This window comes from Molossus molossus, unplaced genomic scaffold, assembly GCF_014108415.1.
Source record: "Molossus molossus isolate mMolMol1 unplaced genomic scaffold, mMolMol1.p scaffold_m16_p_8, whole genome shotgun sequence".
NCBI classification, from domain to species: domain Eukaryota; kingdom Metazoa; phylum Chordata; class Mammalia; order Chiroptera; family Molossidae; genus Molossus; species Molossus molossus.
In genome coordinates this window covers 35,802,575-35,822,703 of record NW_023425402.1, presented here as the reverse complement: position 1 = coordinate 35,822,703, position 20,129 = coordinate 35,802,575, and the positions used below count along the sequence as shown (strand labels likewise).

Sequence of the window (20,129 nt, the reverse complement as noted above, 5' to 3'; positions counted from 1 at the left end):
TAGATATGGAAGACCCTCTGGTGCAACTCCAAACCAGCAGGGTCAAGAGTGGCCATCCCTCTTTTTCTGAGGTTAGAAACTGAAGCTTTTAGAAGACCCCCAACTCTCAGTAGATTATAAACTCAACCATAACTGTACTACAAACTTCATAAGTTTAGCTTTAAACAATTAACCAAATATTCTCTATCCATCGTTCAACCCATTTTTAACCACTAGATATAGAAATTTACTTACTAAAATGATTTATGAAGAGTAACTCACAAGCAACACGACTGTTTTTCCTTTTTCACCAGGTCATACTTTTACTCATATTAAAGTGTAAAAGCTAACCGCGAAGCTGATAATTGTGCACCACAGAATAGGAACGTAATGGCCATGATAGGCATTATGGCAATTTCATATTTTATATTTTTAATACAAAGCAAAAAATCTTAGGACTTCTCTAATAACTCCTGAGTGGTAGGTTTTATTTTCTCCTTAAAGCTGAAAATAAGCAGCCTCAAAAAGTAAATTTAAAATAAAACTATACAAAGTAATTTTTGAACTGAGAACTAGACCTGATTTAGATAAAGCAGATATATTTTCACTTCTATCATGATTCTTCTGAATTTCTTATGAGATCAAGCATGAAAATATATAATAGTACAATATTTTTAATGTTATAAACCTTTACTGTACTGACATATATGATAATTATATCATTTTACAATATTTCAAAATATTTTCACATATATTGTCTCCTTAGCGATATGAAAGCACAAAATACTAGAAATGCACTAGACTAACCAAGCAGTAAAACATCGATTTGCCGTGAAATGCAAGTTAGTGTTTTATCAATAGCCAATATTTAGTATCCTCACAGTCCATGGTACAACAATAAAGTCTATATATTTGCAAAGATTCAATAATGTTTCTAGCTATTTGGCCATGCGTCATTGCATTTTTATAACAACTTCTCAGTAAATTTCTGTAAGCATATGGTAGTTTTTAAAGATACAAAACATCAGAGTCAAACCCAGAGGGTTGTTTCATATCTAACACACATAAATACATAACTATAGATCTTATTTTAAAAACTATTAAATGTACAAAGTATTCTTAATAGAAAAAATTCTAGACACTCATAATTTTTATCAGCAAAAGAAATAAGATCCTCTCCCTTGTCCTCCACTGAATAATTCTCTCGTAAATTACTCACGGATTAAATGTAGGAATCATACTGTTACATGTGAATCTGCATTTATAAAACACAGCGTGGTGGGGAAAGGCCACCGTCTCAATGGAAGCAGGGCAGTTTTCCCCTTGAGACAAAATGTTCTCAAATTAAATGGCACAACCTGAATAAACTTCTAGTTAGGAATAATATTCTAAAAGTTAAACTGTTGAATAAAATGTGTTTCTGTCGAAGGGTTTTGATATATCACAGTTTCTAAGTATTTCAGATGATAGCCATTTATTTTCATATCTGTCCACTGTTTACAACCTGAATATCTATCTGGTCCCTAGTTCTTAACATTATGCACTTAGCAAACAGTCTGAACACTTTAACATGTACGCAAAATCAGTAATATATTTTTAATTAAATTAATCGCATTCCTACAATTCAGCCCAATGGGACAACCTGACGCTACAAAGCTGTTTACTGAACTCTCTGGAGACAACGGTTCAGCAAGCTCTGCATTCGAGGGTCCATGCAAAAAAAACTGAAGTGCAAAAGCAGGACTGTTTCCCCGAATCCTAATGACTGCCTCACAAAACAGGAGAAAGGAAAAACTGGCATACTTTGGGAACCAAAAATGATAAATGTTATTAACAGTCATACAAACGAAGTCACATTTGAGCAACTGTGATGTTTCATGTAAACTCGAAACAGAAAAAAAAAAAAAAAATCACATTTCTAAAGGCACACTACTGGTGTGTTTATTTTCCAGAAATTCTCTGCTTAAAATCCTGATCAATAAATGTAACAGAGGATGTATGACGTGATTAAAAATATGGCATAGTAAACATTCTCGGGGGGTTAAAGTGAACAGAACTTTTCTTAAAAGCCTAAGAGACACACAAAAGCCAATTCCTTTCTAAATAAAATGAAATTTTCTGTTCATTGCTGTAACTATATTTGTATGCATACTTTGAAGTTCTCACCACAGTATTTCTGATTTTTCCTGACGTGCAATAATTATGAGTTAAAATATTACGAGAAATAACATTAGTTTCTCTTAACCAATGTTAAGACATTAAGTGCTTACTAAAACTAAATATATAAAATTTCAAATCTATTCTCAATGTTAAGGTTTGACAACTTAAGAGATGCATCAACTTGTAATTCTTTTATAAAAGATATCCACCCAGCCGGAGTGGCTCAATTGGCTGAGCATTTCCTGTGCACCAAAAGGTTGCAGGTTCAATTCTCGGTCAGGGCACATACCTGGGTTGCAGGTTCGATCCCCGGTTGGGGCACATACAGAACGGAAGGCAACCAATCAATGTTTCTCTCATCGATGTTTCTCTCTCTCTCTCTGGCCCCCTTCAGATAAGAATTAAAAATAAAATAAAAATAAAAGATACACTATGAACTAAGCAATATCATTGATTTCATAATCCACATAACACTGAGATATTCATGGCTTTAGGGACCACTGCCTTGTTGCCACTACAAGAGGCATGCCTTTTAAAAATAAATAATTTCCTTTCTTATTTTTCAATTCTTGAGTCACTTACATTCAGAAACAAGCACAAAATTTATATGGAACAGCCACAGAAGGCAAAATTCTTTCCTTGGACTTTCACATCAAAAAAATGATAAGCACTTTATACAGAAAAACATTTTTATTATTTCAAGCAAAGCAAATTCTTGAAATGATACAGTTGAAAGTCCCATTCTGTTCCATTTAAATTTCAGTAGAGTTCACGGGAATGTACACGCGAGGTCCGCTGGCTCACAGACGGCGGATGGGGGAGGGCCGAAGGGGGGAGGAGACAGCAACACTGACAAATGGGCTGGGAGCTTCCGGCCCGGGGAACATCCATTTCATCTATCTGAATTTTAAAATGAACATGTTGAGGTATTGTCATGAAAAAATCCAAATTACTCTCTGAACACATTTGAGAACAGGATTCTTCCAGCTTAAAGAAAGGAATCCGTAAATCAGGCAAAGGTGTGGCAACATAATAAAATTATCCCTCTTGGTTTTCTTCAGGTAGACTGTAATCTCTCAGAATTTATTTGATGTCACAAATACTACATGATTATTTCTATATACATAAAAATAACTGCAAAATAGTTATTATGTACAAAATGTGTAAACTCACATCCTAGAAGTGTTACAGAATATATTCATTTACTGGGTCATGTCTTAAAACATCTTACTAAACTTATTGTTATCTAAAATAAACAACACAATGCTTACAACATAAATCACCAACAGATGGCTAAAATCTGAACTGTGACCTCCGTTCTTTAGGATAAACCATAGAGCAGTTTTCTCCTCCCGGACCTAAACCGGTTTGTGGGCTTCTGGTAATTCACGGTGATGGTACATCATCCTGAGACTCTGTATTTCCAGGACTTTCACAGTCTTTGTGATGACTTTCACCTTCTTCCTCTTTTTCGGGAGGCGATGCACTCTCGTTTTTCTCTGTGGGATTAGTCATTGTTTTTTCTGGTTGAGAATCTGAGTTTTCGCCATGACCACCCTTCTCTGCGTTCCTTGGCCTGGCAGCCTCGCTGCCGGGCTCAGCGCCGGGCCCGTCGGTCTCTTCTCCAGGCTCTCTAGGTGACACTTTTTTTTCTTCAGCTGTTTTGCTATTTACATGAGCAGCTGAGGAGGAGTTTTTGGAGTCCTTAGATTTCTTCTGCATGGAGGTTTGACTGTTGTGACCAGAGGTGGGAGGGGCAGGCATTTTCTGGGCTTTGCTTCCCTCTGACTCTTGCTTCCTGGGTGGCCCCCAGATGAAGTTCTCTGAGGGTGTGTAATGTTTCTGGGCGAACCGGAGAAGCTTTCTCCGTTCTCGTCTGTCTCTAATTGTATACACAAAATACTCCAGAGCGCTCTGTTTAATATTGGGAATGGTATTTTCCACCAGAGCTTCATGAAGAATAAATTTTACAAGAGGAGATTTAAAACTTTCATATCCAAGCTCACCAAGGCTTTTAAGAATACGGGTGATTCTTAAATAGTTGTGCTGGGACCTAAAAGAGAGGATTGAATAAAATGAGGGGTGGGGGAATCAGGTGGAGGGAAGCAGGAGAATAAAAACTACTGGGAAAATATTTTTTATGAAAATAAGACTTGTAATGACTTTACTAAAAGTCAGCGAGACCATGAAGAAAAATAAATTAGAAGGTATCAAACCCTTATACCTCAATGTAATGTCAACCGTGTGATTCTCAAACATATAATATACATTCTCCTTGTTTCTTAAGTTCTTCAAATTTAAAAAATATTTAGATGAAAATTTATTTCCACTGATGTTGAATTGTTTGTTTCTTAAAAACACTGAGGATAAGTGATCTACTAGAGTATCTATTTGCAACAACAGCAAGGTACTACACCTGTCACAGGTAACCAGCACTGAGCCTAAACACAATATTAGCTGTTAACTGAATGGTATGATTTGCAGGGTTAACTGGTCAGCAAAATCTACCATATTAGCCAAGTCATAGGGAAAGCTGCAAAAAACCAGTCTACCTTGCTAGAATAATTCTGACAGAACATGCAACACTGACTTATTTTGCAGAGCATAGTTGATCACTTAAGAGCATGGGTTTCAGAGTCAGACCTGAGTTCGCACCCTGGCTCTGCCACTCACAGCTACCTAAAACGACGGTGACTCTCTGAGGCTCGTATCCTCCTCTGTTGGACTTCACTGGACTTTCGTAAGAATCCAGTGAGTTGATAAATATGCAGGCCATGTAGAATTCAATAAATAGATACTACTTAACATTAATATCATTATCATTATTATTATTATTATTTAAAGATTTGGTATTAAGAACCACCATATTTGTACCTATCCCAGCCTAGTAACTTAATTCTCTTCCATCCCTGGCCTCTCTCCTTCTCATCTGTCCCTATTAGAGAATTTAAAATTTTCTTTCCAATGGCGTTGATTCCAAAGATGCCCTTTTCCCCAGATTACACTGTCATCTTTCTCCTCTATTCCAATACTAAGGCCATTATCAGATGAATGCTTCCCAATCTTATTTTCTCACAATTCATAATCTACTGCCCCCACTTCGCTCAGCCTAATAGTTGCCTTATTATACCTGCCTGACTATACCCTGAAGGAACTTCAGCTACATATATTAACCATGTATTGTCACCAACAGCCCAGGTATTTGCTTACCCAGTTATTGCAATATAACCCTAACCGTCACTTATTTCTAACTTCCTAAAACCTATCTTACACCTCAGATGCTACACTTTATATAAGCATTGCCTATACCTATCCTGGCTTCAAAAAGCACTTGGAGTATTTCACTTACGAATAACTAGCCAATTAATTGGGAAGGATGGAGAAGGATGTTAATGAATTATTTGAGGGTAACAAGGGAGTGGTTCCATGGTCTCATATTTTAAGAAAAGTGTTTGGACAAAAAAAAAAGCCTTAAGCATCTGGGCTAACCAGACACTGACAAAGAGAAGTACAGCAGTTTTTATCGTCACTGTCCTTCAGGATGTTTGCCAAAAAAGTATTATCTTAATTCAGCTCTTTGAAAGCAAGGGGTAAAACAGATATGTTTCAGTCTTATGAATCTGTACATTTTAACAGTTAGGAAATAAGGGTATTTTGAGACAATACAAATTTGGGTGAAGTTAAGACAATGTACCCTTAATGGCAGAATTGACTTAGTTGTTAGGTTAATATAGATTCTGTATACTCTAAAAACTTAGTGACAAAACTCTTGGGCAACATTGGCCTCAAACATCTACAATAAGGAGAAGTGTGGAAAAGTGAAAAAAAATTTTTTTAAGCCTGATGAGTTCTATGACACAACAAAATTGACACAACACAATATTTGCAACCAGCTCAATTTCACATATCCAGTCCAGGATGAATGTCCAAAATAAAGTGTCTATACACATTTATCTATATCTACACATTCTCCAATTTAAAATATTGATATTACAGTAGAAAAGGACGGAAACTTGGGATGAAGAGAATAAAGATCAGGATGATGAAACAAAATTATATAAGAAAGGAATTGGATATTTTAATATAATTTAAAGTAAGTGTTGCAAAGAAAGAGAAAGAGAAAGAAAGAGGAGCTAAAACCCTCCTCATACTGTGGGCCATCTTTGGGGTTCCACAGCTGAGAAACAAGAGGAGCTGGGCTTCCAGACAGGGCTAACGCTGTCAGTAAGACCGATCAGAGAGAGTCCACACAAGGCAAGAAGTAGGAAACAGAAAATAGATGTTAGTGGAGATTCCAGAGTCTAAAATATGGCTCGGTCATCTAAGGTGCTTAGAAATAAAATTGGACATACATCTTATTGATTGGTTTATATATCTGTACTGTCATGTTTGAAAATATTTCATCTCTTCCAGTCATGGCCACTTGTTCACTAAACTTTATTTCATTCCACTTCCATTCAATATGTTCTTGTCTGCTGGGCTACTATAAATAAATATTGAGTTCCCTGCTTACTCTAAAAAACTCAAGTTGTCATACAGATTAGAACACAAATAAGTTATGACATTTAAGGATAAATCAGAAAATAACCCAACCGAAGAAAGAACATGAAACAGAAGTCTTCCTATAGTCTCCTATAATTTGTTCAAATCTAGTCAATATAATGTTTTGGCAATTAAACCTCAAAGGAAAGTTGTTTTCTGGAAGATTTTAAGGCAGTTAATTCATAGCTGGAAAAGCTCTGCAACAACCAGGGAAAGAAAAAAGAGACAATGGATAATCGAAAGTAAGGGAGCTGGATGAGGCGGAGGAGTGAGGAAGGACCACCAGTTCAGGCTCTGTCCACTGACTCAACCCAGGAGATCATTAAACTAAATAAAACCTTCAGAAGGGCTCTGTTTCCAGCTACCAATTAGAGGATCTGACAGTAAATCCCAAGGAGGATTTAATCTGACAAACATATGTTGTTCATCATTTATTCATTCAACAAACAACGGCTAAACAAGACGGCTAGTCCAACCAAGAATAAGTTGGAGACAGAGATTCTGTAAAAATAATAAATGTGAGTCCATGAAAAATGAGATACTACCTGATCCTCTCCAAAGATTTATTTCTGCCATCCTTCATGTCAATAGGCTACTTGCGTACAACTTTCTTTGGCAGCATGACATAAGTGTTTAGAAACCTTGTCCAGAGATGGCTGCCTGCATTGCCTAGGCAGAGGCTTACATGCTTCTGCTTTAAGTACCCTATCTAAATCAGATTAACTTGACTTATGAGTTAATGGGTCTTCTAATCAGAATCATAAAGCTTTATGTCTTTATCTTCAGTGTTTGAAGATACTGTTTTAATAGTGTTGATTATAACTAATAAAGTAAAAGAACCGTGGCTGGGTAGTTCAGTTGGCTGAAGCATCATCTCGATACTCCAAGGCTGTGGGTTCAATCCCCAGTCAGGGAACATACAAGAATCAACTAATGAATGCATAAATAAGTGGAACAACAAATCGATCTCTCTCTCTCTCTCTCTCTCTCTCTCTCAATCAACAAAAATAAAGTAAAAGAAAGACTTACATATTAGTATTTATTTTACTAAAGCAAGATGAAAGTTCTAGAAAGATACAAGAATTTTAGTTAATTGATGCTCAAAATTCTGATTTGTTATAGGCAAAGAAAAATTTCTTAGGTAGTTTTAATTGTTTTTCTCTTAGTACTTGCCCAGTTCTGTTAACTATAATGTGCTAAAAAAAAAAGAAAGAAAATGCTTTAAAGCTGTTGGTTTTATAGTCCAGCACTCATAAGTCACCCTATAATTAAAAAGGAAAAAAAGGCCAGTTTTCATGTAAAGAAAATAATAAGAAAAATAAACTTTGGGTAAAAAGTATTAATGAAAGTTCGAGATATCTAAGCAAAAGAATACAGAAAATCAATTCCAAATAAACTGTTAAAACTTTCTTCTTAGGTTTTGAGATTTATTAACCAAAAATGGCCTGCTTTTTACCCAAACAGCAAAGATTCTAACTTTCCCTTTTTTATAGTAAAACGTATGAGAACATCTGAGTCTTACAAAATGATTTTTGTGTCACAGGCTTAGTTCACGGATGGAATCTAAGAAGGCACCACGCTCAGGAACAGACTGCGCCACACAAAGCGCACAGCCCGTAGCGGGGGTTCGGAAAACTGTGTACCAACAATAACCACAAATGCCAGGAAACACGGCTTGGAAAGGGCTGGAGGCCACATGGCCGTGCGCAGCGGAGAGGTTCCAGGAAGAAACAGCTCTGAAACTGAACACCCATATTTCTACTCGGAATTTCACTCTCATTTGTTGTATTGGAATATAGAACAGGGAATAAAATGTATTTCAGACTAGCTTCTCATTTTAAATTCCTAGGTCCATCTGCTAGTTGTTCCTATGTTCCATGGAGAGTCCCAACCAAGGGAAAGTAATATGCTGGCCCGATGTATAGCAGGGGCTTCACTTACTCATTCAGATGCTGAAACCTTTCCTGCCAGTTAACGGCCCGAGCGACATTTCCAGTTTTATCAATGAGTTTTATTCCAAAAAACTCTAACATCATTTTATAAGCCAGGAGAAATCTTCTAATTGCTTCTTTTGTTTTTTTGAATTCCTAATGAAAAGAAAAAAGTCAGCTGAAATGATTCAGTCATTACCATGCCAATAAAATAGCAATGTTATTTGGCCATCTCATATCAAATAAAATGAGTTTGCATTACCTCAATTTCATATGTAGTTAGTTCTTTAGCATAAAAGTTCAAGCCTTGTTCTCTCAGGGGGAAAAGCCTATTTTTTAGAAAAATAATATTTGTATATTAATGTTGCCTGGAAAGTATACATAATTCAACAGGACATGGTTCAAGATAGAAGATATGAAACTGACCATTGAATATAAGTGTGGTTGTGCTCCAGCTTCTCATAATCTCCTTTCCACTTATTTAGAACTTCTTCAATGTAAACACCTGAACAGTAAACATTCAGAAAATGAACATTTAAAACATTGTTGAAGGCTTTTTAAGATTTAATCACTTAAGCTTTGTATGAAACATTTTTAAATATGAATAACGGTGCAAAAGAATAAGGCTTTGAAAAGATTTAGTCCCTATGCCATATACTGAGTTACTAATAAGCCTAATTTTTTTAAAAAATGACACCTCAAGCCCTGGCCGGTTTGGCTCAGCAGTTAGAGCGTCAGCCTGCGGTCCAGAGAGACCCGGGTTTGGTTCCCACTAAGGGCATGTATCTTGGTAGCAATTTGTCCCCGGCCCCGGTTGGGGTCATGTGGGTAGCAGCCACTCGATGTGTCTCTCTCACATCGATGTTTCTCTCTCTCTCTGTTCCTCCTTTTGTCCCTCCCACTCTATCTGAAGATAAATGCAAAAAAAAAAGTCCTCAGGTGAGGAATAAAAAAAAATGACACCTCTAACTGCAGAAAGTTGTATTGAACAGCATTATTCTAAAGTAAAGGGTGGCAAACTATGGTCTGACATCTGTTTTGTAAATAAAGTTTTATTGGAACACAGCCATGCACAAATGAATAAAATTCATTTATGTATTTTACACCAGAACAGCAGAATTTAGTAGTTGCAACAGAAATGATGCGGCCCACAAAGCTGAAAATATTTACTCTCTGGCCCTTTACAGAAAAACTTTACTAGTCTCTGCCCTAAAGGGTCATGTGGTTCTTTAAATACTGGATTGGATCAAATTGAAATGAATCCCAGGGAAAAAGAAAGAAAGGAGGGAAGAAGAGAAGGAGAAGAAGAGAAAGGAGTAATAAAAAATGAAAGAAAGCCCAGGGCCCTGGCCAGTTTGGCTCAGCAGTTAGAGCGTTGGCCTGCGGTCCAGAGAGACCCGGGTTCGGTTCCCGCTGAGGGCATGTACCTCGGTTGCAGTTTGTCCCCGGCCCTAGTTGGGTTGTGCGGGTGGCAGCCACTCGATGTGTCCCTTTCACATCGATGTTTCCCCCCCCCCCCACTCTATCTGAACAAAAATGTTCTTGGGTGAGGATGAAAAAAAAGAAAGAAAGCCCAGGCCAGTGTTGGTTGGAGCATTGTCCGGTACACCGAAAGGTCACATGTTTGATTCTGGATCAGGACACACAGCCGGTTGCAGGTTCAATCCCCGGTTGAGGTGCAACAGTTTGATGTTTCTCTCTCACACTGATGTTTCTCTCTCTCTCTCTCTCTCTCTCTCTCTCTCTCTCTCAAATCAATAAAAACATATCCTTGGGTGAGGATTTAAAAAAAATAATAAAAGAAAAAGGTGTTAAGTACCTACCTATCATATGTTGGGCCAATATTATATATGGTATATATCATCCACCTTAATCTTCACAAAACTCTCCCAAATCAATGTTGTTATCTCCATTTTACTAAAAGGAAATTGTGTGATTTGTTCAAAGTCACACACTAATAAAGGAATAAATGTAGGAATAGAACACAGGTCTTTCTGGTTTCAAAAAGTAAGCCCTCTAATTTACCACATTCTATAGTTCCCGTATAAGAACTTATTATAACAAAATCCTCCTGTTTAAATCAGTCTAGGTCCTTTCAATAGACTATGTGGCCATTTAGCCAATTTTATAGAAAAAAAGCACAACAATGTAAGATTTCCCTAAACATAACTTGTCTCATTTTTGTTTCCTCCACAAGTCACCAGTCTTTAGTAGAGGGCCACTTTCAAAAGATTTGGTAAAAAGTTGTTTTTGAATCACACTACTGATGTTAAAGGCATTTATCAGCATGTTAAAAGCATTTATCCCCATACTTTCCTGTTTGTTTTCCCTTTCAATTGCCCCTCCTCCTATTTAATAAGTAAAATACATTATTGCAGGCTTATGCTTACTGTCAAGAGTGAGTGTGTGTGTGTGTGAGTGTGTGTGTGTACACATACTAGAGAGGAAAAGTGAGTTGAAACACTTTATATAACAAAATAGAATAATATTTTATGTAGCCTTAGCTAAAATGTCTTACCCCATCTTATAAGATTTCAAAATAAATTTTGTGGTAAAGATTATAAAAAATGACTGCACCACTTAAAGTTATTGCTTTAAAGTACTGCCTCTAAAATAAATCCACTATTAGAAATATAAAATAATCCAGTTAAATACTGTCATATCTCTGGGTTCAGTGTTTTTAGGTATTTGAAGGTATTCCTTTAGGTAAATTTTATTAAATTCAAATCAGAGTCAAATTAACTATCATTGCCTTTCTTAAAAAAGTTTTCTTACGCCAAGTTCTAAAAAAATACTAATTGTTTAATTAATATTATTTAAATTAGTAAATAAAGCAATGTGCTTCTATAATTAGTAAATACAACAGATCATTTTTACCCAGAGGTTTCTTTCCAAATCAGAGCAGACTTTTGGGATGCCATATAATTGAAGACAAGTGAAATGGTTCTAGCCATATCAGCAATATTAAGCCCTAACTCCCAACTGGTGTGTTTCTTAGTGCACAGTACAAGGAGTTCCTCCTCCAAGTACTCCATCCAGCCTTTAGCTATCCTTCCTCCAGTTAGTTCACCAAAGACAAGGTACTGCCACTGGAAAGGTCTGCAATCCATGTCCCTCGTTCCTGACTCACACTGCTGTATTTCTGGCTTAGTTTCCACTGAGAGCAAAAGGCATGAGCCAGGGCCATTTGGTCTCCTCACAGAGATAAGGGCTCTGAGAAGAGAAGCCAGTTTTGCTGGTTTTAGCTGGTGGATAAAATTAGCAGCCCACTATGAATCATAGCCTGGTGTCTCAGACTCAGTGAAATATGCATATTACCATAGCATAGTGGCTGCACCTTCTCATCACCATAGGTTTAGAAAATATCCTATCAGGGCAGCTGTGGAGTTGTGAAGGAGGTGGCTAGTTTATTGGCAGAGCTGAAGAGAGACCTACTGTGTGTGCAGTTCCCTTCCCAGGCAGGACATTGGAACACTGAACTAGGACTCTTATACCTCCCTGACTCCTGAAACTGGAAGTCTACAGGAAAGATAATTCTAATGTAAACATCACTTTTCAATTATGTTCTAAATAATTTTCATGTATGGCACAGTGGAGAGAATACTGAACTCTGGAACCTAGACCCAACTCTACAACTGAGTGACCTGACAAGTCAGTCATTCAAGATGTAAGACCTAGTGACCTTATATTTAAAACGAGGAAGCTGTCATGACCAGTTTGGCTCAGTGGTTGGAGCATTGGCTTGCAGACCCCAGGGTCGGGGGTTCGATTCCTGCTCAAGGGCATACCTGGGTTGTAGATTTGATCCCCAGCCCCAGGCCCATGTGGGAGGCAACCAAGTGATGTGGGAAGTTTCTCTTTCTCTCCTTTCCTCCCTTCCACTCTATCTAAAAAAATCAATGGAAAAATATCCTCGGGTGAGGATTAACAAAAAAAAAAAAAAAAAAAAGAGGAAGCTGAATTTGAGCACTAATTTCCCTAATAATCTCATTTTCTATGGTTTTAAAAATGTCTTGTCCTTTTCACAATAATGGCTCCCAGTACCTTTCACATAATAACCACCATAAACAGGTGGCGGGGAGGCACTGCTAGTCTGCAGTTATTCCTCCAGAATTTGCCAAGAGACTGCTCACAACTCGAGGGTCTAGGACTTTGGGGACACAGTGGACTGCATAGCGAAGTAAACCCAGTCACTGAACACATGCATTGAGAATGTACGGACCACTAAATAAACAGAGAATAACTAGATGCACTTATTATTTAGATGTTGCTTCTTACCAAGGTAGCACATTACTCACCATCTGGCTTAAATGGAATTTTATTCTTATAAAAGCGAAGATTGCTCAAGTCATTTTGACACCGGATATCTTTGAAGTTCTGCTAAAGAAAAAAATCAATCAATCTCCAGCATATGGCCATATTAAAAAAAAAAAAAAAGGCACAAAAACCCTTCTTCCATTTTTGCTCATTGACACCACAAAAATAGGAAAAACAGAAGAAAAATATTTTACATTCATTTAAAAAAAATCTGTATCTTACTGGGTACTGGTGTCGGTATTTGTACAAATCCCTCGCAGCGTAAAAACTTCTCTTTGGTTTGGCACTTGCTTCAGTGGAGTCAGCACCCTAAAGTAAAAAGTACAATTCCATTCACATGTTGAAGCAAGATAATTTCACTGAGAAATTTCTAGAACAAACGTAAAACAATGAACATCCCTAAAGAAAGCCTAAAAAGTGTCAAGCTGTCCAGATTACTGAAAATATTATAAATGTCCTTTTAATAATATTTACATTTGTTGGTGTTCTATCTTCCTGATTTGAACACAATAACATTTGTCCTAAGGTGTTTTACTAAATAAAAAACTTCACTATTCACCAAAAGTGTATAGAGGCTAAATGTTATGGATCAATATCCATAGAAATAGAACTAAAAATGAATTTAAGACATATATTTTACCATAGGTTACACAAGTGATTCTATGACAAAACTTATTTTAAAGTACTTTATATAATACTAAAAAAAAAAAAAAAAAAATGCTAAGATAATAAATCAATTCTCCACAAAAAAATTCCCAAATTTTGCAACATTTAGCTACATTTGGAAATCAAGTAATATTTATATAAGAAAAAGAGGCTTTTAAAACAAATTATCTTTCGAAACTCTATCCCTCATAGCACCATAAAAAGTACAAAGACATGAATAATCTGTTAATTCAGTGATAATGCAATTTAATATAAATTAACAGATTTTAAATATGTACACACACAAAAATGAAAAACTCTCAAATGTAATGAACTTCATATTGTAATGATTTCTATGTGGTAGTTTACTCATATAATTTATTTCTAAAGAAAAGTCCCACCATCATGAAGTAGTTTTTAAAATAGAAGATGTAGGTCAATGTAATGGATTTACATTCCAAGTGTAAATTACATGTAGTATTATGTTTAAGAAAGTGCTTCATACCCAGTGTCCCCCCAGAACAATGAGACTGATGACAATGATGAAACTGCTAAATTCAAATCTCAGCATTCATTAAGAACTTCGCCCCCAAGCCTGTTCTCATCATCCGCTACCCCCACCTGTGCTGACAGACTAGCATCCTCTAAGCAATTCTTGCATATTTTTTGAAGGAGTGTGATTCTCACTATTACTACAAGTACAGAGACACTTTAACACCACATTCTTCGATGTTTAACATTAGCTACTGTGTCATGTTACATAAGCAAGGAAAAGCTTCAATTTTGGTCCTAGCCACATGTTTCAAAATAGCTCTGCCTAGCAAGTTTCTGAATCTATTTAGCCTCAGCTACAACCATATGAATCATCATCCTACATTTGTATAGAAAGCACTTTTCCATTTACAAAGTGCTTACATGTATATTATTTCATTTGATTCTTCTAACACACCTGGCTGGCAGTTATTAGTGTTTCCACCTTAGAAACAAGGTAACCCAGACTTAGAGAAGTTAAACAAGACCCAGAGCCCGAAGATAGCAAAAGAACTAGAATCCCGTGCTCTGGGCTCAGAGTCCAGCTAATTAGGTACAAGTCCATTCCAGCTCCACTAACAGTCAAGGATCACGACAGAAACTTGGGTATAATGTCAACAGCCCAGGACTTGGAAGCAGGATACTTGGGCTGAGTCTCAACTCTGCTACTTATTTGTGAGGCCTTAAGTAAATCACTTAACTGAATCTTAGTTTTATTATCTGTGAAATGAATAGTGACTCATGCCCGGCCTAATGCCCAGGATTATCATGAGCACGATTGCCTCCTCCAACTTCTAAATGTACCAACCTGCCAGCATCCATCCCTGCTCCTTCAACTTCTACTCCTTTTATGTTCTTTATTCCATCCCTTTTCACCTGCTCAGGCAAGGATTTTGTTCCTTAACTTATTGTTCCTAGTTCTTGTATCATCAAATTTCCCTGCATTTCTGGCTCATTCCCCTCAGCAAACATGATATAGCATCTCTAATCTTAAATATATACAACCTTCCTTGATTACATCCGCTCCACTCCCCTTGATTACAGATCCATAGCTCTGCTCCCTTTTATAGTAAAACATCACCAAAGAGCTGTTCATGCTCCATGTCTCCTTCTCCTCTTCTCCCATGACCTACCCCAACCAGGCTTTCATCCTCAGCATTCCATCAAAACAGTACCTGTGAAAGTCACTAAAAATTTCCATCACACCAAACGATTTCTCAGTGCTCAACTCAGGGGACCTCCCTTCAGCATTGGGCCAATTAATGCCTCCCTCCTTCCTGAAATACTGTCAGATACCACACCTCCCCTGGTTATCTTCCCACTTCATTGCTTGCCATTGTCAGCCCCTCTTTGGCTTCTCCTCTTCACATGCTCTCGTGCCCAAGGCTTAGTCCTCATTCGTCATCACTCCTGATGACCACATATCCTCCCATGACTTAAAAAAAAATTTTTTTTTCTTTATTGATTTTTAGAGAGAGGGAGAGGGAGGGCAAGAGAGAGAGAGAGAGAGACATCAATGAGAAAGAATACTGACTGGACACCTCCTACACGCCCCCCACGGGGATCAGGCCCACAACATGGGCATGTGCCCCAACCAGGAATCGGGCTGGCAACCTCTTGGTGCATGGATTGACGCTCAACCACTGAGCCACACCGGCTGGGCTCCCATGACTTTAAATACCATCAATCTTATATGCTGAAGACTACAGTCCTGGACTGGAGTTCTGTTCACAGATATAATTAACTACTCAACTTGGATGTCCAATAGGGTATCAAACTCAAGAGAATTATTGATTTAGCCTCTGAAGATGCTTTCTCCCTACACTTTTCCATCTGAGTTAATGGCACCATCACTTGTCAAATATTCACTTGGACTAGGAGGTGGCCAGAAGTAGTGAGTCTGAGATATACTTTAAAGATAGCTCCAGTAGTTCTTGCAAATGAATTGACTGTGTGGAGTAGGGAACAAATGGGGTTGACAGTCAAAAAGCAAAATTAAAAAGTAGATTTTTTTTTTAGAAATTAGATGGTGATACCAACACAAAAAAATCATTCAAGTAAAAAAGGGAGAGCTGGTGTGGTCTTCATTTACTGGGGTTGCAATTAACTGATGGAAACATTAATTACCAAATTGGTTTATATACAAATGGACCTGGTTAGCTGGACTGAATCTGAGCTGGTGTGTTTTGATAACCTCAACTTCTTTAAAGGTTATGTAATTGGGAGACAAATGGAAGGGGGGAACATGGAATACAGCATCTAGTACTTTCCTGGGGCTGAATTCGCAATGCAAGATGACCTAGCAGCAAACCAGAACACAAGGGGCAGAGGGATACTTACAATTCCGACAAGTTCAAGATTCTGAAGTTGACTAAATATATCTACTTGGGTTTGCATCGTTCTCTCTCTGGATGATCCTGAGCAAGTTTCTCTCTAGGCCTCAGTTTTCTCTAAAATGAGGATTAAAACCAGCGACTACCACCCACCCCCAAAATTGCAGTTGATTTTAATAACTCGTTTAGCATAGAGCCTGCACTAAGACTTTATGTTTCCTTCTGACCTAAACATAGATGATCAACAAGCTGTACAAAGGGGTGATTCCTCTACTCCTGTGGTCACATGTGACTTTTGGGCTCCATTTTTTCACTCTCATTTTCCCTTAGCCGATTCCGGGGAGGGCGGAACGCACAACAAACCGTAAATACCTCCAGGACACACACTTCCTCAGAGGGTTGGCTAGACCGTTCCTCCTTTTTAAAGTTTTCTGAATTATTTTCAGTTCCATCAGGGCGTACAAGGGGTATTTATCTCTTTACTAACCTCTCATCCAGATTGTATTAGGCAAATGATTTAAGCACGGTTGGATCAACAAGTCTTCTGGGTAAAATAATATTTTTGAAGAGTGCCCAGAACTCCTCGGTTGAAAGGCCTTACTTACTTGGGGTAAAAACCGTGGCGTTTTAACTTCGGATGGGGACCTTTTACAATACTTTCAGTGGCCGTCGACACCCCTGTAGGGAAGAGTGCTCTCCACGGATCAACTGCAGTCCCTCTTTATTCTGGGTAATTTTCACCAGTAACACACACTAGCCCGGTTTCCACAATCCTCTATTTTTAGACAGGTTCCTCCCACCTTGCCTTCGCGGCACCCAGCTGCGCTGCGGAGGCTCAGAAAACACCCATTCAAGTTGGGTCCTGCCCTGAGGGACTTCCTTGTCGCGCCCACGAACAGGCCCCAGGTCGGCAGCGATCAGCCGCGGCGCTCCGGGCCACCGCAGGCCGCCGGGACCGCGGGGCAGCAGGGCGGCCGGGGGCACGGGGGCGCCGGCCGCGAACGACTGGCAGCCGCCCGGCGTCCCTGCCCTCCGCGCGGGGACAGCGCGGCGCCCGCTGCTCTCGTCCTTCCTCCAGGCGCCGGGGGCAAGGGCGCCCCGGCCCAGCCCGAGGCCACCATGGGGCCGCGTACCTGCTCGGCGCCCGCCGCCTCGGCGTCCTCGTCCGGCGCGGGACTGGCGCGGGGCCGCCCGCCGGCTCGCTCCGGGGGCTGCGCGGGCTGCTCGGGCTCCTGCCCCGGGCCCTCGCCGCCGCCGCCCGGCCCCGGCTCCTCCGGCTCGGGCTCCGAGTCCGTCTGCCAGGTGGAGTCGCAGTCCTCCACGGTGGTGGGCTCGCGGAAGCTGACCCCGCCGAGCAGGTTGCCCATTGAAGAGGCGGCGGCGGGCGCGGGCTGCGGGGCTGCGGGGCGCGGGCTGCGGGGCGCGGGCTGCGGCAGGCGCACTAGGGCCGGGGCATGGCCGCGGCGAGGGCGCTGGGCGGCATCCTCGGCGCCCGCCGCCGCACTGCCTCAGCGCGCCGAGCCGCGGACTGCCACACTCGCGGGGAGGAGCCGGCGGCCCCGGGACCGCCGCCGCCAACGCTTGAACCCGCCCATCTGGTTCCCTCTCCTCCCCCTGGGCGGGAGCCGGCGCTCGCCCGGAGCCCAGGGCAGCGAACTGCCCGCCTGCGGCCTGAGCGCCGCCGCCCGCGGCCCCGGGGTCACACCTCGCCCAACACTCCCCCTCCCCAGCCAAGGCCTGCTGGGGTCCCCCGGGGGGTGTTGCTTACCCTCCCCCTTCCTTCCCCACCCTCAGCCCCACTCCACCCCTGGCGGGGCCTCCTAAGAGCTGAGCGAGAGGAGTGGTTGATCCCACCAGCTCTGGGAGGACGGGCTGGGGTGGACCTGCTGTCAAGGAGGTGTCAATGTCCGCAGGCAAGCCCTGTCCACACCCCCCACCCCACCCCTTCTCCCTGCTGGTCCCCGAGGAAGATAAATTAGCTGCAGCAGAAAAAGACAAAAGCTAATGGTGACCAGGTACCATATAAACAGAAAATCCAAGCTATGAAGACTGTACTTAGGGCAGCCACCTGGAGCCCCCAGGTCTAAATAAAGTCAGAGCTGTCACTTCGTCTAATGAGCAAAGCAAAAAACAAAAGGAGCAATAATAGCTAGACTTTCACATTGACCTGTGAACAGTTTTACTAACACCCACACCAAACTGGCATTGTGAGTAGAATAAAAACTCAGAATCCTTGGCCCCTCCATCTGCATATATATATATATATATATATATATATATATATATATATATTGCGGTACTTCAAGATAGAACAGCATGATTGAATAAGTGGCCCAGAGAAAAGTGACTACTGTAAACTTGGTATTATGACCTTCTAACTAGAAGGCAAGCCTTTCCGCGGCGGCCATCTCTGTATGTGAGGAATTGGTAGGTACTTAGTAAACATGATAAAGGTTAGATATGCAAGATTAAATTGGTGCATTTGAAATAGTTTCTTTTTAATATTTCATGATAAAATAGGATACTGAATCAAGGCCGGCTGGACTGTTTCTAGGGGGAAGAATCAGGTGAACAGGTTGCTCACTCCAGAGATAACTCAGGATTTCCTGTCTTCAAGCATGGCAGCAGGAGATCCCAGCTGTAGCATTGTCCCTAATCAACCTCTGACCTGGGACAGGTCATATAGCTGCTTTAAACCTAAATTTCTTCATCTATAAAACAGGACCGATTTTATCTCTGGCATCTCTTGCAGCTCTGACTTCGTATGATCCATGACTGGGGATAGCTCTCAAATTAATAAGTAATAGACACCAGACACACACAAAAATTTTTTGGTCATAATGGCTTGGTGAAGAAGAAATGAGTAGCAGTAGAATACCTGAATCTAACTGCTCATATCTGGAGAATTGAATTCATCTTCCATTGGCAGAGGACCAGAACACATTGCAGAAGAAAATGCTGTCCATCACCATAAACATTACAGACATAGAAAGTCTGGGGATAGTTGCTGTGCTAGGTGTTCCATCAGTTTGTTTAGGTGTGTATAAATTAGTGTCCTAATTTTCTTTGCCCTCCTCCCACTGAGAGATAGAGTCAAAATCCCTTCCCCTTGAATCAGAGATGACCTCGGTGGCTTGCTTTGGAAAATAGAATATGAGGATTTTCAAAAATAGAATATTTGGAATTTTTGTGGTTAAGCTATAAGGAACTTTGCATCTTCTACTGAGGTTTCTTGGACCATAGTCTCTGGTAGCTCTGAGCTGCCATATAAGTTCAGCTACCTTGAGACTGCCATGCCAGAAAGGCTACTGTGCACGTCTTCTGGTCACTAGTCCCAGCTAAACCCTGCCTTTCAGCATCCCCTGCTGAGTCCTGCTAGTTTTTATTGGGTCCTCCAGACCTGCACACCTACCAGCTGAATACTTCTCAGTGATGCCATGTAAAGCAAAGGAACTACCCAGCAGAGCTCTGCTCAAATTCCTGACCCTCAAAAATAGTGAAATATAATAAATTGGCTGTTGTTTGAAGTCACCAAATTTTGAAGTAGTTTCTTAACCAGCAAAAGATAATAGAACAGTGTAAAGTATCTGTGTAAGCCTGCATGTGTTTGTATATATAACCACTGCAATTAAATCCTTACCTTTTCCACTACCTCTTGGCAAATGTATCCATTTTTTATGGGGCTATAGAT

The 20,129-nt window shown here is 40.1% G+C and overlaps 1 protein-coding gene across 2 annotated transcripts; it reads right to left on the bottom strand.

Moving 5' to 3' along the window:
• Positions 1 to 2,513: 2,513 nt before the first annotated feature.
• OGFRL1 (opioid growth factor receptor like 1) lies at positions 2,514 to 17,940 on the bottom strand. Of its 2 annotated transcripts, none has more exons than XM_036249436.1 (7): positions 17,572 to 17,805; positions 13,152 to 13,238; positions 12,911 to 12,992; positions 9,039 to 9,117; positions 8,875 to 8,941; positions 8,623 to 8,768; positions 2,514 to 4,192 (listed from the first exon to the last, which is right to left on the bottom strand). In XM_036249436.1, exons 1-7 carry the CDS (start codon positions 17,803 to 17,805, stop codon positions 3,526 to 3,528), a joined length of 1,362 nt encoding a protein of 453 aa, XP_036105329.1. In that variant the 3' UTR covers positions 2,514 to 3,525. The 2 variants fall into 2 exon arrangements, with proteins under 2 accessions (XP_036105329.1, XP_036105330.1); XM_036249437.1 differs by having other exon boundaries at positions 3,346 to 4,192; positions 12,911 to 12,989; positions 17,572 to 17,940.
• Between the last annotated feature and the right edge of the window lie 2,189 nt (positions 17,941 to 20,129).